At 52.9% G+C, this 24,311-nt stretch overlaps 8 protein-coding genes across 8 annotated transcripts; 4 read left to right on the top strand and 4 right to left on the bottom strand.

Moving 5' to 3' along the window:
* Positions 1 to 848: 848 nt before the first annotated feature.
* On the top strand, positions 849 to 2,023 carry P153DRAFT_302912 (uncharacterized protein; the record flags this gene model as incomplete). The annotated part of the gene is made up of 2 exons (XM_033664477.1): positions 849 to 1,231; positions 1,282 to 2,023. 2 exons carry the CDS (start codon positions 849 to 851, stop codon positions 2,021 to 2,023), a joined length of 1,125 nt encoding a protein of 374 aa, XP_033518655.1.
* Positions 2,024 to 2,784: 761 nt separating this feature from the next.
* On the top strand, positions 2,785 to 4,100 carry P153DRAFT_302899 (glycoside hydrolase family 5 protein; the record flags this gene model as incomplete). Its single annotated transcript, XM_033664475.1, has 3 exons — positions 2,785 to 2,955; positions 3,009 to 3,335; positions 3,384 to 4,100. 3 exons carry the CDS (start codon positions 2,785 to 2,787, stop codon positions 4,098 to 4,100), a joined length of 1,215 nt encoding a protein of 404 aa, XP_033518654.1.
* A 514-nt stretch (positions 4,101 to 4,614) lies between these two features.
* P153DRAFT_411932 (uncharacterized protein) lies at positions 4,615 to 5,124 on the bottom strand (the record flags this gene model as incomplete). The annotated part of the gene is made up of 1 exon (XM_033672096.1): positions 4,615 to 5,124. The coding sequence occupies one exon, from the start codon at positions 5,122 to 5,124 to the stop codon at positions 4,615 to 4,617; it is 510 nt and encodes a 169-aa protein (XP_033518653.1).
* Positions 5,125 to 8,088: 2,964 nt separating this feature from the next.
* On the bottom strand, positions 8,089 to 10,977 carry P153DRAFT_361426 (uncharacterized protein; the record flags this gene model as incomplete). Its single annotated transcript, XM_033666984.1, has 3 exons — positions 8,089 to 8,421; positions 8,486 to 10,633; positions 10,966 to 10,977. 3 exons carry the CDS (start codon positions 10,975 to 10,977, stop codon positions 8,089 to 8,091), a joined length of 2,493 nt encoding a protein of 830 aa, XP_033518652.1.
* A 1,092-nt stretch (positions 10,978 to 12,069) lies between these two features.
* P153DRAFT_302729 (Pkinase-domain-containing protein) lies at positions 12,070 to 13,607 on the bottom strand (the record flags this gene model as incomplete). The annotated part of the gene is made up of 7 exons (XM_033664468.1): positions 12,070 to 12,391; positions 12,462 to 12,567; positions 12,617 to 12,679; positions 12,728 to 12,953; positions 13,003 to 13,127; positions 13,182 to 13,277; positions 13,331 to 13,607. 7 exons carry the CDS (start codon positions 13,605 to 13,607, stop codon positions 12,070 to 12,072), a joined length of 1,215 nt encoding a protein of 404 aa, XP_033518651.1.
* Positions 13,608 to 14,470: 863 nt separating this feature from the next.
* Positions 14,471 to 15,269, bottom strand: P153DRAFT_390808 (V-type ATPase; the record flags this gene model as incomplete). Its single annotated transcript, XM_033670977.1, has 7 exons — positions 14,471 to 14,513; positions 14,571 to 14,656; positions 14,704 to 14,901; positions 14,951 to 15,033; positions 15,086 to 15,098; positions 15,152 to 15,169; positions 15,216 to 15,269. The coding sequence occupies 7 exons, from the start codon at positions 15,267 to 15,269 to the stop codon at positions 14,471 to 14,473; spliced, it is 495 nt and encodes a 164-aa protein (XP_033518650.1).
* A 568-nt stretch (positions 15,270 to 15,837) lies between these two features.
* P153DRAFT_302509 (Rho1 guanine nucleotide exchange factor 1) lies at positions 15,838 to 19,764 on the top strand (the record flags this gene model as incomplete). The annotated part of the gene is made up of 3 exons (XM_033664457.1): positions 15,838 to 18,688; positions 18,736 to 19,592; positions 19,645 to 19,764. 3 exons carry the CDS (start codon positions 15,838 to 15,840, stop codon positions 19,762 to 19,764), a joined length of 3,828 nt encoding a protein of 1,275 aa, XP_033518649.1.
* Positions 19,765 to 21,006: 1,242 nt separating this feature from the next.
* Positions 21,007 to 23,028, top strand: P153DRAFT_371116 (uncharacterized protein). Its single transcript, XM_033669189.1, has 4 exons — positions 21,007 to 21,449; positions 21,499 to 21,575; positions 21,628 to 22,410; positions 22,464 to 23,028. Exons 1-4 carry the CDS (start codon positions 21,096 to 21,098, stop codon positions 22,957 to 22,959), a joined length of 1,710 nt encoding a protein of 569 aa, XP_033518648.1. The 5' UTR covers positions 21,007 to 21,095; the 3' UTR covers positions 22,960 to 23,028.
* Positions 23,029 to 24,311: the final 1,283 nt, after the last annotated feature.

Below are 24,311 nucleotides of genomic sequence, written 5' to 3'. Positions count from 1 at the left end.
CAAGTGACTGCTCTACCAGATATTGCGGCTTTCTCTGTCAACCATCATTGGATAGAGCACACAATGTTTAACAGCCAAACAGTCCTGCGGACCTGGATGAGGACATCACGCCTTTTGCTATCCCGCGCTCAGCTTATTTCTTGGCTGTTGGTTGTTTGGGAGCCGGGACTTTGAACATTGTGATCAGCGGGGAAGGGTGGGGCACAAACCTGATACACTTCGAGCTTCTCGAGATGCTCGACACACCAAACAACAAGCGGCTTACGGCATAGGGCGGTTGTTGCTGTGCGTGGGTTACAAACACACGATGACGTACTTCAGGCAACCCGCCAACATTTGCCGAAATGGAAATAGTCACGTGGCACACATGACTCTCACGGTGTCATCCAAACGTTATCCAATACGTGACAGCTTAACCCATAAGATTGTTTGTAGTGGTGAATTGGAAAGGCAAGAAACACGGTCCGCCGGTCCTGACATATATGCTTAGTTCGCTTGAATGTGATGATATTATCGCTACTCTTTTCAAAAAGGCGTGCGCAGGATAGAAACCCGATGATGAGTTTTGGACTACTGAAGAAGATTGATTCCAGATGTCGACTGGAGCAAAGCCACTGTGCGTTGCATGCTGATGATGTTCTAGCTCCAAGTTCAGCTCCGCGCTAGATAGATTCGGCGCTGTCACGTAAGCAAACTTTGTTGTGGCCATCGCAACATCAGGCGTGCGTCAGCTCGAACGACGCTCATGAATGTACACAGGAAAACGGCACAATCCACAATATTAGCTTTCTACGCTGCAAATAAAGGACCTGGGGCCGTCGCATCGCCCTCTTGTGAAACCGCCCATCATGGCTACGCATCAACCTTCCCCAACATCAGCACAACGCCCATACAATGCAGCCATCACAGGCTTGTTCATTCTCTGTTCTGTCGGCGGCCTTTTGTTCATGCGCATCGCGACAGTCTTGAACGATGTTCCGCGAGGCTTCTTCGATCTTGTCGCGGCCTCTCATCTTCCGAACGGTGTTGCGATCAAGAAACACTTCACTGGGATTGGGCCGCTTGACAATGGACTATCATTCTTGGTGACTGCATTCATCACTGGATCGGCCAAACTCCATGAGCCATTCTATTGGAATCAGGTCCATTTCATAATTCAGTTCATGGCGACGATCGTTGTCATGAACGTCGAGGCCTGCCGCGAGAGGCATCGAGGGAGGTGGTGGACGTAGTAAGTTAATCGGCGAGTAACATGATGTATGATGCTAACGACTCATCTAGCACTGCCATAATTGCATTCGTCTATCAGAACATTGGGGGCGCTATCATCATTCCATGGTGGTGGGTTGCACTTCATCGAGCTTCAGCAGATGCATCTTACTTCTCCTCCGGAAGGACCGTCGATCTAGCGTATGCACGTATTATGCTTCCTTCAGCGGTGGCGCTGTTCTTAATCCCGACCATCGCTACCCTAGTACCTTGGTCTGATATGGACGTCTACCAAAATGTTCTTGCATTCTGGCAGGTGACTCCCTTGGGTGTTAACGTACCTCTGTGGATTGCGTCTTTCTTTGCTTCCACTCCGTCAACCACGAAGAACAGAGACATTGGTTCTTTAAAATTCCTGTATGAAGGGATCTTCATGATCTGCACCATCACGCACTGGTTCGCCATCTATGGCATTCTCACATCTACCGACCCAACCGTAACCTTGTCATCCGTCTTTGTTCCCAATACTGCCACTTGGACTACCGGCGTGTCTTGGGGTTTGCTTTGGATTTTCCAGTGGGATTGGGTCTTTATTGCAACCAGTCAACTGCTTGCGTGTTGGATCGCGTACCTCGATGTCACGCGTGCGTTACATCAGAAAGTCGACGGTGCCGGGATGTTGAAGCATGCGATAAGGCTTCTGGTGTTAGTTCTGATAAGCGGACCGGGTGGTGCCCTTGCTTCCGTTTGGGGTTCACGAGAGGAGAAGATGATGGAGATCGAAGAGAAAGCAGAGGTTGCAAAGTCACGCTAGAACGAAGTATGTGTGTGGTGAAAATTCGCCTCGTTTTCAAGAAGGGGAAATTTGGATGGCTCAAAGATGTTGACCACTTATGAGCAATGTCCTGTGCACACAAGGAATCGACCAAAAGCTAAACCTTTTACTCCCAAAAGCCAAGAACCGAGAGAAAATAGATCACGGGTTTCAACGTCGACGCAACAATTTGATTCAGAAATCGAGACACATAACGGTTGACCCAAGTCCATCTCTGGGTGTCAAGAGCAACAGGTTTGTCGACATATGACCCGAACCCTTCACCAACTCATCACGCTCCCCCTTCCAAGATCGAAAATACGTAGATTTCAGGATCGTTTTCCAAGCCTGGCCTTGCCCCTTAGGTGACGGACCCAAGCGCTCCGCACCCCGGACCTCCCACATCCAGAAGCGGGTTCTCCAACCGTTGCAACGGCTGCAGGTCCGGGGCTCCAGGAACTTAGCCTTAAATCTCCCCATCAGGCGGTAAACCATGCTGTCGATGATCTCGAGCATGACCATTCCCGACGCGGATGCTCGTCGAGGTCGACTTGCGCCAATCACAGCACAGACACGGGTCTTGGCCTTGGTATTGTTAATATATTGCGGGGAAAGATGAGCTCGTGGCCGGACCGATCTTGCTGCATATTATTCCGTTTCTAAACAAGGATGGGGTGGACACGTTCGAATTGTAGAAAGTATTTATACGATGGTTGCGGTCTTCAAGGCTCACGAGTTCGACTACAAATAAAGCCCTCGCCATGCTTTCTAACATCGTTCCGCTCCTACTGCTCAGCTCGAGTGCAGCAGCTGCGGTCGTTAGCAGGGCGCCACCAGCTGGGTTCGTTACAACGAAGGGAAATGTCTTCAAGCTTGACGGAAAGGACTTTTACTTTGCGGGAAGCAATGCCTACTACTTGCCGTTCGACGAGGTAAGTAAACTAACCCAATGTATATCTATGAGACAGTATTGACAACGGACCAGCTTGTATCCGACGTCGAAGCCGGCCTCAAAGCCGCAAAGAAGGCTGGCCTAAACGTGATGCGCACATGGGGCTTCAACGACAAGAACCGGACGACCATCACAGGCGGCCTTCCCAACTACGGCGGAGAAGGCGCCGGCCCAAGTCCAAACGTCATGCAATGGTGGAATAACGGCACATCGCAGATCGACCTTCAACCCTTCGATAAAGTCGTCGACGCAGCCAAGAAAACAGACATGAAGCTCATCGTTGCGCTGACGAATAACTGGGCCGACTACGGCGGTATGGATGTCTACACCGTCAACCTCGGTGGGAAGTATCACGACGACGTGAGTATTACTGCGAACGATATGCAGTGTGAAGCTGACACGCTCCAGTTCTACCGCGACCCCAAAATCAAAAAGGCATTCAAGCGTTACGTCCGCGAGTTCGTAAACCGGTATAAGAAATCCGCCAACATCATGGCTTGGGAACTAGCCAACGAGCCCCGCTGCGGCGCAGACGGTGTCCGCAACCTCCCCCGCAGCGAAACCTGCACGCCCGCGCTCATCACAGCATGGATCAAGGAAACGAGCGCGTACGTCAAGGAGCTCGATCCGCACCATCTCGTCACATGGGGCGGCGAAGGCGGGTTCAATCGCAAGTCGGATGACTGGGCCTACAATGGGTCTGATGGCGGAGACTTTGACGAGGAGCTCAAGATCGCGACGATTGATTTCGGCGTATTCCATTCCTATCCCGATTGGTGGAGTAAGACGGTTGAATGGACGACGCAGTGGATCAAGGACCATGCGGCTGCTGCTCGAGCAGTTGGCAAGCCTGTTGTGCATGAGGAGTATGGGTGGCTTACTGATGATAAGAGGCAGGAGTATCTGGGCATATCATCGAATTTGACGAGGACGGAGGTTGTGGGCTTGTGGCAGGCGACTAGCTTGAAAGAAAAGATGCCGGACATGTACTGGCAATTTGGCTATTCGGGGTATTCGTATGGACGGAATAACGACGATGGTTTTACGATTTTCCTGGACGATGCTGAGGCGAAGAAGTTGGTGTACGAGCATGCTGCTGCGGTCAACAAACTGAATCACAGATAGGAAGTGGTTTGGTAGGGGTTGTTTGTTGTTTGCGGACGCTTTATACAGGTTCGAAGTATTTATTCATTTCACCCTGCGCTTTCAACTCTTGTCTCATTCATCTGGTCTTGTCATGGCACAGTTTGGTATGCCCGTTTATCCACCTCAACACTGTCCACCAAGACAGATAATCCCAACCCGCACCATCTCCCTTCCATCCGTATACCTTCCCGATTCTCAAGCCAAAGTAGTGGAGGATAGCGTCTCGTGACTTAGGAAAGGGTTAAAGGGTTGACAAGACGTAAACACGCGTGCAGACTTACTTTAATTCTACAAACAACACCGAGGCACCTAAACCCGCTAGGAAAATACTCTCTGACGCTTAACTGGGCTGCTCTGATCTAAGGTGAGCCGTCTCTTCACAGGGCTGCCATGTGCTGGGGCTAGGCCTCTCTTTACTAGATTACGCTAGAATGGTTACTGGCGGAAAGACGACGAGTAGCAACACCGATCTACGTCGACAAGGTGCTGCATATCAACCAAGGTTAGTCTTGACTTTGGGATGCTGCAATCTGGAATGAGCCTTCCGACTCACGCTCTTGCTTCCCACACTCGAAGCCGCTTCTTCCTTATCTTCGTTCTCTTCTTCCTTCTCTTCCTTTTCTTCTCCCTTCTCTCCCTTCTCTTCTCCCTTCTCTTCTTTTTCCTCCTTATCTTCCTCATCCCAACCCTCGGCCAACGCCATGAAGCGTTGTGCGGCAGCCATACTTATAATCGACTTATGAACTGGCGGGTGATATGCCATCTCAGCCTCTAGGCCAGGAATAGTACGTAGCTTGGCGTAGTAGGCTCCCCTAATCGCGGGCTTGAATTCGCTCAGACGATTCACAAAGTCGGGGCTTATATTGTGATCTCTCGCAAATTCATCTAGGCCCCCAAGTTCAACCCATCTCTGGTATTCTGGCAGCTTCTTGACTCGCACAATGGCGGTGTTTGGGGTTGGTCGCCGGGTGATGCTCTGAGTTGTAGGGGCGGGGGAAGACATTTTGTGTGTGTGTGTGTGTAGTTCAATACTTTCAGTAAACAGACAAGATGCGAGATACTTATATAGATGTACCTACCTAAAAGCTTGGGGCATTTTGTGCACTTTCTCGAGCAAACCAAGATTCTAACTCCCAGTCATGCCTTCTCTGATTAAGTTTGGTTGTCCCCTTCCTAACATCTGGTTCGTATTTTCGTTAGCTGGATCGGTCCCGTTCAAGAAGGCGCACCAAATTTCGTGCCGGAACATGTAATTGGCCAAGGATACTGGTTGAGGGCAGAAGTAGCGCTGCAGATTGTTGCGACGTCGAGAAAGGGCGTTACCCCCCTCTCTGTTGATCGAAAACCAGAATCCAAGGTGCAGCGAATTCGTGGAACAGCTTGACAACTACAACTGTATTTAGGTAGAGATCGTATGCCCAAGTTTTTACCTGTATGCGCCTTGCGTACCTATTTTGAATTTTACTCGTATAGTTTTGCAGTTTGTAGGAGCCACAAAGACCACAGTTTACTTCCCACTTTCACAGTTAACCGAGACTCCTGCCCCTGGGTGACGCAGGTTTTACGGTCTAAATGCTGATCACACAAACCACACCACACATAGAGCCGCGCACAAAGTCAACGTCGCCAGCAAAGCAACAATTGTTGTTTATTCTTCAGCAGCCTACGTTTTTGAAGTGGCTGAGAACGAAGACCATGGCACGTGGGACGATAAGGGGAAACTCACCCCAGTATGGCTCAATCGCGGAGGGGAGATCTGGTGGAAGAAGGTGCTATTCCATGAATCTCACTCTCTTGTACAGTTTCTAGTCAGTTTATTGATCATTGATATGTGCATAGAGAAATCTGCATTGCGTTGCGAACAACAACGTCGCAGTGAAAATTTGTCGTGATCAACTTTTCCTGACAGCCCGTTATGGGCTTGTTACGCATCAGTCGACAGGTTAGTTCTGATATTACTGCAATCCCTACTTTTCATCGTTGTTCATGGGAGAGTTTTAGACGGCAAAGAAGGGCGTAACAACCCAGAAACTTGTCACTAAATCCTGTGCAGTATCATAGGTGAAGACGTCAAGCACCCCGTTTATGTAGAGATGGTACCCCATCTTCAAAGCTGTATGCGTCCAGTTAGCAAACCCAAGAAACTCTATGTACCAGAGCACAATTAAAGCAGAGTTAATGCGCAGTTGGCCAGAGACAAAGTCCTAGTTGGCAGGACCGAAGACCCGCACCACAGAACAGATCGCAGAATCCTTCGAAGCCATGCTCCTCTACTCCCCAACCATACCCCAGCCCATCAACCACGCAGACCTCCATGCTCTGCTCTCGAACCCCAGACCCGCGAAGTACAGCGCCTCATTCCCAGACGACATGATGGCGTGTACGCATCCTAGCGTACTACATCGACCAGCGCTGAAGACGCTGGTCGGCGATCTGGTTGCGTGTAGTGACGAGAGTACCAAGAGCCGAGGGGACGTGTGTGTTTTGCCGCGCTGGGTAAGTGTCTGGGGGAGTAGGCTTACAGAAATGGTGGGCCGACTTGCGCGTGGAAAGTCCATCGGTTGGGGAGATGGATGGTTGCGTATAGATCGTTATGTAGGCATTTTACTGTACTTCCGTATCATCCCCATCTTCACCACCACACGGAAATCACACAGGAATGGGGAGATATCCTCACTGTGCGCGGTGGGTATGGCGCTCCGAAGGGGTGTAGCACTACCTCTCAGCCCGTCACCGCTACATACCCCCGCGGGCGGGCGATGAATAAGCACAGCCTGATGTTATGCGCTGTTCCGCCGCTATAACTTGCGGAGGGGAATCTGCTCGCGGTGGAAGTTTCGTACGTAAATGAGGAGGGGGACGTGAGTCGAAGTCCAAGTCCAAGGAAATCACCTAAATATAGAAAAAGGGGAAAGATGAGGAGGGGCGTGCGTGAGAAGACAGGAGAAGGGTAGGTTACGTTTATGCGCGTTGAAGTTTCGGATTCTGAGGATGGGGATAGGATGAGAGAAAGAAGGAGAGCGCTTCACTGAGGGGGGGAGATGTAAGTAACTAACTAATAACAAGAGACGAAGCACAAGACCGTTCATGAGCGGGAAGAAAACAACAGTACCCAATGACCTAACTGCAAAAACGCAAAATGCATTACTTTGCTAGTTGATTATACCACAACACAACATATATATTTCTTTGAATCTAGGTCAATGTGCCTTTCTCTTCTATCAGCTTTTCCAGTACTCACGAAATCCCACTTACAATCTACATATTCTAATTTGTTATTTATTTGATCTCACCGCGCACCCTTAATCAAGCCAAATCAGACGGATAGACAGATAGATATATAGATAGATAGGAAGTAAAGATTACTACGTTTCTCTCGTTGGAGGAGGTATATATATAGAAAACGGGTCCTCTCTCGTCCCGTCTTATACCATGCCAACCCCAATCCCAAGCCCACGCATACCAAAAGTAAGGCCCAGCGCATAGATAGAAGTCTCCACAAGGAGGTAGTGGAACGTTTTGTTCGCAGCACGTTCGTTGGGTCAGTGGCTGGCATAACAATACCGACAACGATGATATACACAACCTTCGAAACCAGTATGCCAGCATTTCATCTACTAGTGCATAAGAACAAGCCAGGAATGCAATGTAGCCGCCCACATGGCGGGGGGAGAAGTTGTAAAAAAGTAGCGATTAAGCATTACTCCCATTGTCTGACTGTCTGACTTCCACATCTGCATACTGCATAATCTGTCTGTCTAGTATATACCTCCCCTCCCCTCCCCATCCCTCCCCACCCCCCAACAGTACCATGCAAACCCCCCCTCCCAAGCAAGAAAGCAAACCCCGCAAACCAATGCAACCCAGAACAGAACAAAACAAAAGAAACCCAGCACCACACAACGCCGCAGCCTGACAACTTTTCCCTCACGAAACCACCCCATTGCCAACATATACGGCTGACACTCTACGGCGCATCCCCCTCCGGCGGCGGCGTCTCGCTCTCCTCAACGAGACTAGGTTGAACGGGGACATTGCCCAGACTCTTGCGTTTGGCTTTCTTCTCCGCGACCTGCTCCTTGTCTTCCTTCTCCTTCTTACTACTTCCCCCACCCGCCCCTCCACCGCTGCTGGTAGCTACGTTAGAATAACTAAGCGACATCTTCCCATTCGCCGTATTCGTATTACTATCCGATTTATCCGCAAAGTCCTTCCACCTGCGCCACCCGTCAAAGTCAATGAGCGCCTGCATGCAGCCCCACTCCTTGACCTTGCGCTCGAGCCAGACGAAATTGACCGGCTATCTTCTATCAGCACAACCCCCTTCAACAAACAACTTACAGGGAAAATGGGGAGACACATACCTTCGTCAAAAAATCATTACACCCCGCCGCCAACGCCTCATGCCGATCACTCTGCAGCGAGCTCGCCGTAAGCGCAACGATAATAACCGGACTCTTAAACAGCCTCTGATCCTCCAGCTTATCATCCTCATCGAGTTCATTTTCCAGCTTCCCGTCAATACCAAGGCGATTATGCGGCGCCTCGCTACTCCCGCTGCTGAACACGCCGATACTATTCACGCGCTCGAGGCGGCGAATCTCTTTCGTGGCTTCCAGGCCGTTCATGACGGGGAGTTGGATGTCCATGAGCACGAGGTGGAAACCGCCTGCTTTCCATTTCGTCACGGCTTCTTTCCCGTTCATGGCGCGCTGCCAGCGCACTTTGAGGCGCTGCATGAATGCGCCCAAGACGCGGAGGTTGATGATGTTGTCTTCGACGATGAGGACGTTGATGGGGGGTACGGAGCCGTCGAGCAGGCCGGCAGGCAGGCTAGGTGCATCGATCATTTGCTTCTTCCTGCGCTTCTTCTCGACGAGGTGGGGCGAGGCGATGCGGGGCGCGGGGGGAGTGGAGATTTGGCGCGCGATGGCGTCTGTGGGGACGGGGGGCGTGGGGATGGGCGCGTTGGAGGTGGTGGAGTGTTTGGTTTCGGAGGCGGAGGAGTCGTGGCGCGGACGGTTGGGGGGCCGGGAGCTGGTGGCTGAGGAGGGGATGCCGCCTGCGAGGGTGGTGGGGGACGCCGTGTTCTGTCGTGGGTACTTGGGCCGGAGGGTGTGGTGGAGCCTGCGTACCGCGCCGCCGCCTGGGGATGGCAGGGGCGCTAGCTGCCCCGTCTGCATGATGGCTATGGAGCGGGGCGCGTGGTCAAGGGGGAGGCGCTGGTCGGGGACGCCGTTTGGGCCGGGGATGGCGGGTGACGGGTTGGCGACGGCGGGCATGGGCGGGAAGTACTCGGTCTGGTGGTGCGTGGCGTCGTCGTGGTGGGCGTAGTAGAGCGGCACGCGGGGGGACGGCTTGGGGGTGCGGCGCTGAGGCACATCAATGACGAGGGCCTCATTAACCGTCTGGCCGCCGGGGAAGTGGGCATCCAGCGTGCGGCACATATCCTCCTCAGGCCCCAGCGTGCGGCTCGGGTCCTTTGCAGCATCACGCGGCACAATGCGCAGCGTCACGTCAGGCGCGTCGAAGCTGCGGCCGAGCGAGTTTGCGTACTTCTTCAGGATCATATCGCGCACGTCGTCGACCAGGTCGTCCTCGCGGATCTGGACGAGCGTAGCCGAGGCGTTGGGCCGCTTGACCCAGATCTTGCGGTGCGTCATGGCGGCGCTGAAGGTCGCGGGGGCGGCGCCAAAGTAGTCGGTAGCCGTGGGCGTGGCCGAGGCCGGGGGCGTCGCGATGGCAGCAGGCACAACAACAGGGGCGAGCAGCGTCTTCAGCAGCGGGGCATCCGTGTTGTTGACGAGCGACTGGCGGCGGAGCGGGGGCGTCGGCCTCGCTGGGTTGCGCGGCGGGACGTGGGCTGGTTCGCCGTGGCTAGTCTCTGCCGTGGGCGAGGGTAGCGGCTCCGGGGTGTCGGCCGGTTGCAGAGCGACAGCGGCGGTGGGCGGGTGGATGGGGGTGGGCTCCTCGAGCGTCAGGCGCGGACAGGCGGCGCGGATGTCTGGCGACGACGAGTGCGACGATGCGTGGGCGGGCGTGTGGGTGCTGGTGATGGTTGTGGCAGAGTGACGGTCGCGCGACGAGCTGCCCGAGTGCCCGGGCCTAGCCACAAGCACCTCCGACTGGGCCAGGCGCGGATTGCTATGACCGTGGCCGTCGTCGTCGTCGCCGTCGCCGGGCGAGAGGTTGGGCAGCCGGGGCAGGCTGATGCTCTTGCGCAGCGTCGTCGGCGAGCGCTGCGGCGTGTTCGTCTGCGAGGGCGTCTGCGTCTGCGTGTGCGTCGGTACCTGCCTCTCGCTGCCGGATGACGCTATCGAGCGCGTGGCTGTCGAGGCGGCGCTCTTCCTCCGCAGCAGCTTGGCCCGCGCATTGTTCAGCCGCTCCTTGATGCTGCTCATTCCAGCGACGAGGAGCCGGCGACCACGGGCATGCAGTCGGTCAGTCGTCGTGGGTCGAGTTGGTCGCGCCCTCACAAAAAGTGTCTCACGTCCCGGAGCTCTGCCGCGGAGCTGTGGCGCAGTAAGTCGTCCAAGTAGTGCGCAACCCGTGTCAGGCGATCCGATAACGCGCCGTGAGTACCGACCGTCTTTTGGGGAAGAAAGCCACACGGACAAGAAAGCCGAAATGCGAAACCGTGAGTAAAGAGCGTATGGGGGTCAAATACTTGGAAAAGGAGAACGCGAAGAAAAACAACAACGTGGATGATGATGATGAAGGTTGTGTGTGCTGCTGGTCAACAAGCGCGCAAGTTATGGCCATGCCCAATTTCCTTGTCCCTGGGAGCCGGGGTCGCCTGGGACCGCAACACACACACTACACACACACACGCTACACAACTCACAACACAACACATGTGAATCCTTCGTCCTCGCCACACATACACGTCGCTACACAAACACCGCAGGGGCTTACGACGCCCATCCAAAGACATCTCTCAGCGTCCCAAACTGGGGCCCTTACCGTCATGCCCCACCCCAGCAACTGGGTAGTTGTAGAACAACTCACGCTTAGAAAACCACCCACAGGGGCCTCTTCTCCCTCGCTATTTGCTCCCCGGTTCCCGCACCCATCCGCTTCGTTCAACAACAGCCCAGCCGTGCAGTAGTAGGCGTCCAACGCCACACTTAGTCCCGGTCGGTATATGCACTGCAGGTGGGAAACCTGTTAAATCCGCGCCCAACTGGGAACCGAATCATGGCTGTCCATCTGTACTCTTTTGCCTCACTATTGCCCTAGACTACTTGTCTTGTCTTGTCATGCTATGGGACATGGATATCACGTTTTGTAACCGGGTGTTTTTACCCCGAGTTTCGTGTCCAAAAGACATGCCATCCTAGAATGTCTATCCCCATCTCCATCTCCATATCCACCGTGATCGGATCTGAGATCACATCTCCGATCACCATGTATCATATACCCCGTCATGAATCCCTGAATCTCATTTCGATTCTGCGCCATTGTAATTCTATTACTAAGCCCTACAACCCGGTATTTCCTATCATCTAACATCCAACCATGCAAATACCACTCGTCTCGGAGATGAATCTCTTGCTACTCATGCTTATTAGACGGTGAAACAGGGGAGTAGTTCGCCAAAGCAAGTAAACAACAATATATCACAATAACACTCACGAAATGCAAATACTCAAGCCCACAATGATGATATACATAATCCATGACACTACTCCAGCCAAATCAGGAAGTACATACAACAAACACCCCCTTTCAAGCTGGAAACGCCACAAAACGCCCACTCACCGCGCATGACATCAACAGAAGTCCAACATGAAGGTAATGAATATATATGCGTCGATCAATCGAGGGGACATATGCCGTCCAGTCCAGTCCAATCCAATCCATTCAAGTCCAATCCACAACCCTCCCCCATCCCAGCCTACCCTCAAGCCCCGCCCCAACCCAACCCATCTCATCCTCCCCCACCCCCCTAAAAGTCCGCAAAACTCCCATCCCACTTATCGCTCAACTCCTTCGTATACGGCTCCCTCCCCTCACTCTCAGGCTCATACTCATCGAAATTCCTCGTATCAGCCGGCCCCCTAAGATGCGGCACAATGGGCCCATTAATCTCCCTCCTATACATGCGGTCCCAGTCCGTGTCCTGGAACCACGGGTGCGACTTTACGCGTTGCGCGCCGCCCGAGATGTTGCCGAGGCGCTTTGATGTGTCGACTGTGCAGAGGCCCGAGATGAGGTCGCGGGCTGTGGGGGACATGGCGGAGGGGAAGCGGAGGCGGCCTTCTACGATTCTGTTTTGGGGGGGGAGGGTGTTAGGAAGGGTGTGGGTTTAAAATAGGATGGGGGTGGGGGGAGACGTACTGTTCGTAGATTTTCATGGGGTTTTGGTCCCAGAAGGGGGGTTGGCCGACGAGGAATTCGTAGACGAGGATGCCGAATGCCCACCAGTCTACTGCGGTGCCGTGGCCTGAGATGCCGCGTGAGTTGGAGTCATTATCGATATCTGGTTGACATACCTGTGTTTCTAATCACTTCGGGGGCTAGGTACTCGGGTGTGCCGCAAAGCGTGTAGGTCTCCCCTGCTCACATCAGCTCCACACCCCTCAATCCACGGCTGCTCGACGTACTATTCTCTACTTTCTTTGCAAAGCCAAAGTCCACCAGCTTGAGATGCCCCTCCGCGTCGATGAGTATGTTCTCGGGCTTCAGGTCCCGATACGCCACGCCTTCTCTTTCATGTAGAAACTCAAGGATAAGGACGATTTCGGCGGCGTAGAATTGTGAGGTGGCTTCGTTGAAGCGGCGCGCTCGACGGAGGTAGCTAAAAACTTCGCCACCAGGGCAGTAGTCGAGCTGTGAATCGTCAGATACTGGTGATTCGGACGCGAGGGAGACTACATACCACCATGTAGAGCGAGTCGAGGGACTGGAAGCTGGCAACCATGGTCGTGATGAATGGATGGCCTGCAACCTTGGCGAGCACGTTGCGCTCGTTGCGGACATGTTCGACTTGCTTCAGGCGAATCACTGCAGCACATCCATTAGCAGCTGCGCGCAAGCAATCATCCAAAACAGCCATACCGTCGACCTTGCGCAGGATCTTCAGCGCAAACACCTTGTTCTCATCGCCGTTTTGCGCATCCTTGAGACGCACCAGCCAGACGCGCGCAAAAGTACCTGGCAACTCGTCAGCAAGCCAACTCCCTCCCCTCAAGCCCAATGCAGCGCACCCGTCCCCAGCGTCTTGATCAGCTCAAAGTCCTCTTCGCGCAGCACCTTGGATGAATGGCCCACCCTCTTCTGCGAGGGGTCCTTGTCCACGTCGTCCATGGTCATAGTGCCCTGCTGGTCCTCCCACTGGGCCAGAATGTGCTTCTCTTCCTCGCGCGGGCGGTCGAGGGCCGAGTCGCTGCGGTCGTGCAAGGGGCCCGACGACGAGCGGTGCGACTGCTGCTTCTCCTTGTGGTGGCGCATGGGATGCATGAGGCTGTGGACGGTGGAGACCATGGTTGCTGCTGGATGGGGCGCACACGGGCGGCCGGGCGGGTGGGCAGGCAGGGCAGGTGGGAGTGCAGCTGGGGCGTCGTGGTTTCCGTTTCTATGCGGGCTTCTGGATCATCGCTGGCGCTGGACGGGCGTGTTTGGTGGTCGGACGGGCAGGAGGTTGGCTGCGTGAGCGCGTTGCGGCCCGAGGGGTCGTCAGCATCCAGCCGTGGATAGAGGCGAGGACTACTTGAACAAGATGACGCAGCCGCGTGGGGAACTTGCACCGGCCCTTACCAAGGAGGCGCACGACGATAGCCCGGCACGGCATTGCTGTCATGCATTGGCCTTGCAGCCCCGTGCCGTGTGCATTCGACCTGTATTTGGCCTGTATTCGGCTTGTATTCGACGCGACGTGTGACGCGCATCCCCTCGTATATTCCCTTTTCAGACTGATGCCGTCTACCTCTTTGCCGTGCATACCCAGCTCTCACGTGTGACACATATGGCAGGGTTGTGTCTGAAGACAGCTGTAGCGCCAATTGGTTGACAGGAGACAGCCGGGTTAGCTGTTCTCGACATGTGCACAACCATGGTACGCTACCATACACCGCATGTCATTTGAAGCGCTTTGCCGAGATTCTACATGGTCATGTTGGAACCGCTATTTCTCTCATAACATGACAAACTGCTGCTATGCTCATAGTCTACGCGCAAATCCTCGTTTCCGAAGACCAAATCCAATTATGTATATGCGCCCTGGAACTCAACTGCTCAGATTGCATTCCCCCAAAACTCCAATTTGCATGATGTCTTCCTCTTCCCGCACAAGTAGTCGTACATGTTCATCTTCCAAGTGCCGTTCTGCCATTCACCCGTTCAACCTTTCAACCGCTTGCCCGGGTGTTGAGGATGAGGGCGACAATGAGTCTGGGAGTGTTAGTCTGGTTGTAATATGTTGCGCGTTCGAGCCGTTTGAAGACTCACCCGTAAAGACCGAGGACTTCGGCGAAAATGAGAATCAGGACCATGCCCACGAAGATCCTCGACTGGCGCATGAACGAGCGCACACCCTGCCAATGTCAGCACATGTCTCCAGCTTGTCGACTGTCGTACGCACAGCATCTCCCACGATTCCAATAGCATAGCCTGCAGCCAGACCCGACAGGCCTACTGACAGTCCAGCAGCCATGTGCATGAAGCCAGCGAACAGCGAGTAGTTGGACTCGGGTGGCGGTTTGATGTCACTCGCGATGAGAACCGAGATAACGAGGGCGTAGACGGCCAAGATACCGGACATGACGATAGGGATAAGGGACTGGACGCATGTCAGTTCCAGATGCCGAGCGCGATATAGAACCGTGTACCTTCATGATCAGGTCTGGCCTGAAGGTTCCGATACCAGCAATGCCGATGCCAGCCTTTGCAGTGCCATAGGCAGCTCCCATGCCTGTCCACATTAGCTTCTACGCGTCTTCAGGCGTTCTGGTGGCGGTGCATACATCCGAAGATCATCTGCGCGAGGTTCGTGTCTTAGTTCACAAGCTACAGCGGCGATGGGGACTTACAGCAAAGGCGATTCCGCTCTGCGACTTGTTAGCTTATGACTTCATCAACAGCTGGGGCACTCACCATGCCGAAGAACGGCGCGAAGCTGGGCGCGTAGTTGTCAGCCTGCGACGACATGGTGTCTGCTGCTGGGGAATGCGCCGTTGGGTGGAGTGGTGCGCGACGTGGCGTGGAGGTGTGAGTTGAGGTGTGGAACGTCGAATGCACGTCGACGGTCGTTGGTGAAGCTAGATTCAGTATGCCAAGAGACGATTCCCCATCAGCAAGCCAGCACGACTACCCCGACATTTGGACATCTGGACATCTGGACATCTGGACCCAGCATAACCAGCCGCTTTAATCCCCCATTGTTACCAGCCCCAGTGAAACTTTACTGTGCAATTCACTGCCGTCTCTACCGAATTCCTGCAACCCTTGGCCGGGCCGGGTCACAGGGAGATAGATACGCTTCCCCGAATACGCTCTGTTTGGTCCGGATCCCCCAAACACCCCACCCAATCGCTGGTGGCATCGCACAGAGAGCGAGCGTGTTTGCCCTCATCTTTGCTGTCTAGACCCGCTCGTCGCGCCTAATACATTGCATTGTGCTTGCATAGCGGCTGTCCCCCAAAAAGTCTTGCTCCACTACCCGACGACGGCGGATGCAACAGAAACGCTAGCACACACCGCGGACGGACGAGACGACATGGCAGACTACGGCAACCAGCAAGGGAGAGAGTTTGCGCGCCCTCCGAACTATGGCCAGCCCACGGGGGGAGGTGGAGGAGCATCAGGAGGAGGGGCACGGGACGCGGCCTTTGCAAACATCTTCGGCGCCAGTCCCGCCATGGCAGGACGCTCGCAGACGATGACCTCGCAGTCCCAGATGCGCATGCCCGACCGTGCGGCCACCATGTCCAGCCAGACGGCCGACATGATGCAGCGCGCGCCCCCGATCCGACAGCCCGTGAACGGCCATGAGCGCCGCCCTCACCCCAACTACGAGCAGCGCGCCGTGTCCAACTACGAGCAGCAGCGCCCCCCGAGCCAAGACCCGCAGCAGAACAACTATGGCCGCCCCTCGCCGAACGGCTATCCTCCGCCCAACCCGCGATACTCGGAAGCGTCTGGTCAACCCCAGCGCCAGCCACAGCCACAATACCTGCCCACACCGCTGCGTCCTGAGCGCCAACCATATGGCCAGCCACAGCGCTTTGATCCCAGGCTTCCCCAGCCTGGGCAACCGCAGTTCAACAAGCCAATCCCTCCGCGTTTCCCTGGCCCGCCTGGCGCAATGAACGCGGACCCCTACCGTTCGCAGTCCCTAGCATCGGGTCCTCGACCGCAGTTTGTTCCTCCTGGCCAAAACTACCAGTCTCCTGCGAACACATTCCGGCAGCAGCCGTACATGAACCACATGGCGAGAACAACGGCGCAAGGTCGTGTGGTTCCAGAACGCCCGGATGAACGAACAATGTCCATGACTTCATACGCCAGGGACAGTGAATTTGCGCAGACGATGAGTGGAAGAGTCATTCCAAACCGCAGAAGAGAATCGGATGGACCGGAGCAGCCGTTTCTAGACCCGAGGGCGTCAGCAGCTCCTCAGCTATCTGTGAATATCGGACCAGGTGCAAGAACCAGAAATGCCAGCCAGGGCAGCATCTCATCACAACAACCACGGACCATGTCTATGGCGTCGACTGTCGTGTCTCCTTCTGAACGCACAGACACCATGTCCTCGTCGACTACGCGACCGAGTTCGACCGCAACCGTGTCAAGCAACAACAGGACCTCCGGTCAGTCTCAAGGCGGACAACAAATCATCGTCGCCCAGCGCCGAGCCCCCCTTGTCTACCCTGCGCTTTTGTCAAAGGTGGCTGAGGTGTTCATGGAGAGAGTCAATCTGTCAGAGAAAGAAAAAGATGGCCTCGTGTACAAGAGCGCCTTCACAGGCGCAGACGCAGTCGACCTAATATCGTACATCATCAAGACAACAGACCGTAACTTGGCGTTACTCCTAGGCAGGTCCTTGGATGCGCAGAAATTCTTCCACGATGTGACATATGCCCATCGATTACGAGACTCCACCAATGAAGTGTACCAGTTCCGTGAGACCATCATGGAGGAGCAGGCTGAAGTGAATGGTGTCTTCACTCTCTTGACGGAGTGCTATTCTCCGACATGTACACGCGACCGTCTGTGCTACTCAATCGCGTGCCCGCGTCGCTTAGAACAACAGGCTCGCTTGAACTTGCGCATTCAACCAGGTCTGAAGAAGGAAGATTCTCGAGCCAGCTTGCACGAGGACGCCGACGATGAGGAGCAGAAGCTTTGGATCAACACGGTCCCCAAGGAAGTGGCCGCGACCGTATCGGAGCAAGAGAAGAAGCGCCAGGAAGTCATCTCGGAGCTCATGTACACTGAACGTGATTTCGTCAAAGATTTGGAGTATCTTCGCGATTTCTGGATGAAGCCTCTCCGCAATCCCGCTACTTCGCCCATCCCAGAACATCGTCGCGAGAAGTTTGTTCGCACGGTCTTCTCCAACTGCCAAGAAGTGTACATGGTCAACTCTCGACTTGCTGAGGCCCTCACACGCCGCCAGCAGAGGGAACATGTGGTTCGGAATGTTGGTGACATATTCCTTGAGTACGTCCCGCACTTTACACCCTTCATCAAGTACGGCGCAAATCAGCTGTTCGGTAAGTACGAATTCGAGCACGAAAAGCGCACGAACAGTGCGTTCATGAAGTTTGTCGACGAAGTGGAGAGGATGAAGGAATCACGAAAGCTCGAACTCAACGGATACCTGACGAAGCCAACGACGAGATTGGCGAGGTATCCTTTGCTGCTAGAAAACATTGTCAAGTTCACAGCCGACGACAATCCCGATAAAGAAGACATTCCGAAAGTCATCAAGATCATCAAGGAAACTTTGTCAAAGGTCAATGCCGAGTCTGGAAAGGCCGAAAATCACTTCAACCTCATGCAGCTCAACAAGGACCTGAAGTTCAAGCCTGGAGAATACGTTGATTTGAAACTGACAGATGAAAACCGCCAACTGGTGTTCAAGGGCAGCCTTAAAAAGACACCAACCGAGGTCACTGGTGACATCACATGCTATCTCTTCGATCACGCTGTTCTGTTGGTTCGAGCAAAGGTGGTCAACAAGCGGGAAGAACAAAAGGTCTACAAGAAGCCGATACCTCTTGAGCTGCTTGTCATCACGCAGATGGAGGAGATCATTCCTAACAAGCTGGGCATCTCTAAGAGACCATCGACGAATCTGATGGGCGCGAAGTCTATTGTCGCGGCCACGCCAAAGTACGACGCGAACAAGCTGCAGGGTCACCCCATCACCTTCAAGCATCTCGGAAAGGGTGGTTACGAGTTGACCCTCTATGCCAGCACACCGATTTCCCAGCAGAAGTGGATGGAGCATATTGAATCACAGCAGCGAAGTTTGAGGGAGCGAAGTAACATCTTCACTAAGACCATTCTCAATGAGGGTTTCTTCACTCCAGCCATGCGAGTTACCTGCTGTGTTCCTCTGGGTAAGTTGGACTTTGCTATGTTTAGACCTATACTAACACATTTCCAGACGGTGGCCGCAAGCTGGCTTTGGGTACTGATGCAGGTGTATTCGTTGTTGAGCGGAAGCCAAAGGATTCTTCGATGAAACCGCGTCGTGTCTTGGACTGCAAAGGTGTCACACAACTCGATGTTCTTGAGCAACACCAGATCGTGCTTGTCCTGGCCGACAAGACCCTCTTCTCCTACTCGACCGAAGCGCTGGACCCTGACGATAACAATGCCACAGCTAAGCGGCCGCGCAAGATCTGCCATGCCAACTTCTTCAAAGCCGGTATCTGTGTCGGAAATCAACTGGTGGCAGCAGTCAAGACTTCTGCCCTATCTACAACGATCAAAGTCTACGAACCCAAGGAGAACATGGCGAACAAGGCGAGGAAATCCGGGTTCGCCAAAATGCTTACTCAGGGACAAGATCAACTCAAGCCGTACAAGGAGTTTTACATTCCCACCGAATCGACATCGATACACTTCCTGCGCTCCAAGCTTTGCGTTGGCTGTGCACGCGGCTTCGAAGTCGTCAGCCTCGAGACCCTGGAGACGCAATCGCTCCTGGACCAGGCCGACACGTCCCTCGACTTCGTCGTGCGCAAGGAGAACATCAAACCCATCCACATCGAGCGCATGGCGAGCGAGTTCCTGCTCTGCTACACCGACTACTCGTTCTTCGTCAATAGAAATGGCTGGCGAGCGAAGCAGGACTGGAAGATCACATGGGAGGGTAACCCGCAAGCATTCGCCATCTTCAACCCCTATATCCTCGCCTTCGAGCCCAGTTTTATTGAGATCCGGCACATGGAGAGTGGGGGGCTGGTGCACATCATCACCGCCAAGAACATCAGGTGGCTGCACACATCGACAAGAGAGGTACGTCAATGCCAGTTCTTCCCTCATGCAGAGTTTTACTAACAAGCACCAGATTCTCTACTCGTACGAAGACGAAATGGGCACAGACGTCATCGCTAGTCTGGATTTCTGGCAGACGGCAAACGGCGCGAAACCATCCCTCGAACAAACTCGCCTGTACGAGAAGAGCTAAGTGGTTCCGCACCACTCCTAACAGGTCTGTTGCACCCGCAGCGTCCCAACGACGATGACGACGACGGCTCCCCTCCTTCCCACATCAAGTCCGCCGCCATGGTCACGCGGGACACAGCATACCCCCAACCCTCGCATCGGTATTCCTCCCTTTCTCCCCCAGGGACCGCTCGCACGGGACCCACGTCACCGGACACCGTCGCTGCTCCGCGGGTGCACTAGACGAGTCGGCGCGGGATTGTGGGCTCGCCACTCTCTTTCTCTTTCTTGGATGTCGGACATGGTGTGGTGTGGCGTGGTGTGAAGGGGCCTTTGTACCATATGTTAGCACAGGCGCGCGTGCGTGCGTGTAGTGGAGAGACGTCTTTCTCCCCCCGATTGGGCGAACGAAACAGAGTATTTTAAGCGCGTTTTTTGGTTGGATTTGTAGGGTTTGCTAGATACCTAAATTAGTGTGTTTTGCTTTGCTTTGTCTTGTCTGATGAAAATAATGGGATTGTGGGGGTGTGAGGGTGTGATGTGATGTCGTGATGTTGGTTGATGGACCGCGCTTTTTTAGGAGGGGGGGGAAGGCTGGAGTAATAAGGCTGGCGAGATCATGTTGTTCCTGAGGTTAGGGTAAGTTTTGCTGGGGGTTTACGGGTGGTGTGGGGGATGTGATGGATGGGGGATGTAGATAGGTTTTTGTTATGTATAGTTTTAGGGGAAGAGCTTTTCTAATGTGTTAGGTTTTCGCGGATTAACTTATGTTGTTGTAGGTTTGTATGGCGGGTAGGTTGATGGGCTTATTGTAGGTATTAAAAGGCGTTTTAAACTTCTACTTTGGAGACGCGTGTATACCTACGCAGTCTAAGACACATGTTAATGTAGCGTTGTAGACTTGAACTCAAAAGTGGTTTCTTTTTTTAACATTTACTACAAATTTGCTTTATGTGCTGTAGCGTTGTGTAGACTAAGAACTTGGCAAAAGTTGCGTTAAGCTTAGGAATTGCATTGAGCTTGGTAGGACCACTGAGCTTCGTGGGTGAACTGGTCACGTGGGTGGCCTTATCTATCTACTGTTGTTCTTGAAGCGGAAAGCAGGGGAAACATATACTGACCATTACGAGTGGGGTATGCATTGAGCTGTGTACTAAGCTAGGCAGCTATCGTTGAGATCCTGGCTCACTGCAGGCTGCTGCTTACGTGTGCCTCGTAGTTAAATATGCGTGTCAGCTCTTGGGATTCCCTTGCTGATCTGACCACGTCCTTTTTCTACTACACCGACCTTGACACATCTTATCTATCATTCTGCCTTTTTGATCTTCAACCTCCAACCGTACCTCCTTCAGCATGTTTTTCGGGTTCTCTGTGGGGGATTTTCTCGCAGGCGCCCAGTTGGCTTATACACTTCACCAGGTTCTCTCTGACGCCAAACACTCCCCGGAGGAACTCCAAGAGCTCAACACGCAGCTTGACGTAGTTTACAAAGTTCTACTCCAGGTTGATCAGCTTCAGACCACAAACCAGTTATCCCCGGCGACGATCAATGCTCTCCTCTTCACTGTCAACTCTGGAATTGAGACGATGGAGTCTTTTCTTGACCAAAACCAGCTATATCTAGATATGCTGAAATCTGATGGCCCCGGATTCTCAACGGCGGATGCTTGGTGGAAGTTGGAATGGCCTGTTCAGATGCCTACTCGGGTACTGTTCATCTCAATATCCTAGATTCGCAGTCTGACATTACCGATAGGTGAAACGTTTGAAGAAATCACTAGCTACAATGCTGGCAAGCGTCAACTGTCTTGTATCTCTGGCCTGTTACCACAAGTACGTTGCATGCATTCCTTCTGACACCAACCACGACTTACTGATGGCTAAGTACGAGCTACGATCCAGGATGTGAGGTCCAGTTAGAGCTACACAATCTGGGCGGAACAACGTATTGGGGAAAATACCATGGCGGCCATGTCAAAATTGCCTCTAAGTTGCATGGGCAATTCGGAACTCACAATTTTCTGGATTTCGTGCGTCAACACGATTGTGCGTCTTTTTTCCGGGCTGGTCAAGTGTTTGACGCTCGAATCGTGTCCTCCTTCTACGTGGACGCTGACCGTAGGTTTACAGAGATCGACATCGGTCATCTCCCGCTCGAAACTGTCTCGAAACTCAAAGCGATGGACGAGGAAATCCACATCGCGGATCACACAAAACGGCTAGCGCAGATTCGAGCCTTACCTCTTTCCCAGATGACTGTATATTGCAAAGATTTGCGTTTTGATAGGACAAGAGTGAGATGTCTACTTTGCAAAAGTAGGCCTTACCTTAAGGACGATTGGACCTTCCACTTCCAGCTCGATCACTGGCAATATTACTTCGCTATGCTGCCAGAGCCCTTGATAACGTCGCACCCTTACACGGAAGAGGAACTGGTTCCAAGGAGCGAACTTGTACAGCCTTCCCCTTACTCTTCGTTCTCGGCAGATAACTGGATCATCCTCGAAGATATTACTACACATGTACCTATATACACAGATGAAGGGATTGTTCGTTTGATACACAATTACAGTGAGGAGGGCTATAATATGAAAGGTCCAGTCATGGTCCAGCGTTTTGTGGTCATCTCCAGGGGAGACTCCTCATGCTTGTGTCTGGGCATTCACACGTATGGAAAAATGTCTTTCCTCACACTCAGAAAACCGCTGATAGTCACACAAGTCATGCACAACAGGGCTGCGGGAGACAGCCAGACCAAGAACTCTTCGGCATAGTGCACTCCAGCAAAGACCCTCCTGCACCATTTCCCGATGAAATCGGATTGCGTCTGTCTCCAATGCGCATGCAACCGCACCATCCCTCAACAACACTTCCGAAATCCGCTCGCATACACTTTGGTCGTGCATATGACGTAGACTACGATGCCCCAGTGCAACCGATAGGTCTGATCGATCCGATGTCAATGGAATCACTTCTTGACCAGTTCGATGCCAACGTCTACAGGTGCGATACTGATCACGAGCAAGCATCTGAGCAATCTCCTTGGACCGAGTCGTTGTATGGAGTAAATGGTCGGTCGTGCGGCTTAGGCGATGAAGCAAAATTGGTGGACTTGGACATCGTCAGGGAAATGCGCAGCAACATAACCAAAGTGTTGGGCAACAAACTATCCCCTGCCGACCATCAACCAGTTCAGTTCGGTGGTAATGACGAATAGACAAGGACGAAAATCCAGAATCATAACTATGTCTGAGGCTAGAGTTAGCGCACAATGTTATAAGTTCACGTTTGATTGGCTTTGAAGAACGTGAAGAACAGGTATCGTGCCAAACGCCGAGGACGTGTAGTTTTTCAAAGGCTCTGTTCTGAGAGATTCATGTTTGTCTAGTTTTCAACTAATCGTCAGGAGGCGATAGGTATACCAAAAGCACAAGACGTGCGAAATGAAATGATCCTGCCAAACTGAATTAGGTAATTCAACGAAATTACAACGGGTTCTTGCTTGCCGCAAGACGACATCAAGCCACAATTGGTGACTTTCCAATTCTTCGAGGAAGAAGAGAATGTGCTTTTGGGCATAACAAAACGCCTGTTATCCATTTACCTAGTGATCTGGAGAGAATAGGAATACGCGTTAGTGATGGTACGTATAGGGTGTGTCGGACCAGAAAATCTGGAGGTTATTGGTTGGTGTGGGGCATGTTGTAAAGCGAGGGCGAAATTGGGTCAAGAGCCAAATTCTCCGTTGGATCGAAATTCTTGGCTATGGGGTAGACTGTGTCGTCTCGTCTGAGAATGAGACGGTGGTTCAAATAGGTGTCGTTAGACATGCTGTATTGTTGCTTCTATCGCCCGAGGGGATTTTACACCTTGATATACGCCAGTGCTCCACTCTCGCACGTGCTGAGATGACATTTGTCCGTATAAAAAACGTCCCCTTCTCCGCCCAATGGTGGCAGTCATGTGTCAGACGAATGAGAGTCGTTCGGGCTTAGACGAGTAGGTAGTGTGTTATTGGTTGAGGGGTATGATCGATGGATCGTTGGCCAGGGTGTGTGAACAAATCGCTGATGTTTGGTGAAGGGTATTTGGTGCTTTCAATGTCACTTAAACCTTGAGAAGATGCTCGACTTTGTATCGTCGACAGTCAGTAGAACTAAATACGTCATTTAATTCTCTGTGTCTTGCCGTGCCGCAGACTAGGTAGCAGTGGGCCCACGTTGCACTGGGAAGAGGGAGCTTGATTTGTGGGTGGAAGGATTAATATGCGCATATACTTATAGTCCGAGTGTCGATCTAGTAGATTGTATAGTCAAGAGAAAGCTAGCTAGTAAAAGGTCCACTGCTCTAGTGAACAACTCGCTCAGAAAAAGTTTCAACACTTCTGTATTGGAACACGCTGAACTGACAATTCAAGCAGTTTTTTCGTCGTCTTTGTCTTTTCTCGATGTCATGGTGAGATCAGTCATATCCTCGAATTGTAATCATTGAATGTTGCTAACAATGGCAAAGTGTACTATTTTTCGTTGTACATTTACTCAAAATATGATTGTACTCCAGTCAAATTTC

The sequence above is a fragment of the Dothidotthia symphoricarpi genome (assembly GCF_010015815.1).
Source record: "Dothidotthia symphoricarpi CBS 119687 unplaced genomic scaffold P153scaffold_24, whole genome shotgun sequence".
In the NCBI taxonomy this organism is placed as follows: domain Eukaryota; kingdom Fungi; phylum Ascomycota; class Dothideomycetes; order Pleosporales; family Dothidotthiaceae; genus Dothidotthia; species Dothidotthia symphoricarpi.
Note: the sequence above shows the minus strand (reverse complement) of the source record. Positions and strands in the feature narration are given on the sequence as shown.

Excerpts from the sequence above, each read along its gene's own strand:
- P153DRAFT_371116 (XM_033669189.1), top strand. The coding sequence starts at position 21,096 with ATGTTTTTCGGGTTCTCTGTGGGGGATTTTCTCGCAGGCGCCCAGTTG. Across the intron at positions 21,450-21,498 it reads CTGTTCAGATGCCTACTCGG|GTGAAACGTTTGAAGAAATC; the intron begins GTACTGTTCATC and ends CATTACCGATAG. Across the intron at positions 21,576-21,627 it reads TCTCTGGCCTGTTACCACAA|TACGAGCTACGATCCAGGAT; the intron begins GTACGTTGCATG and ends CTGATGGCTAAG.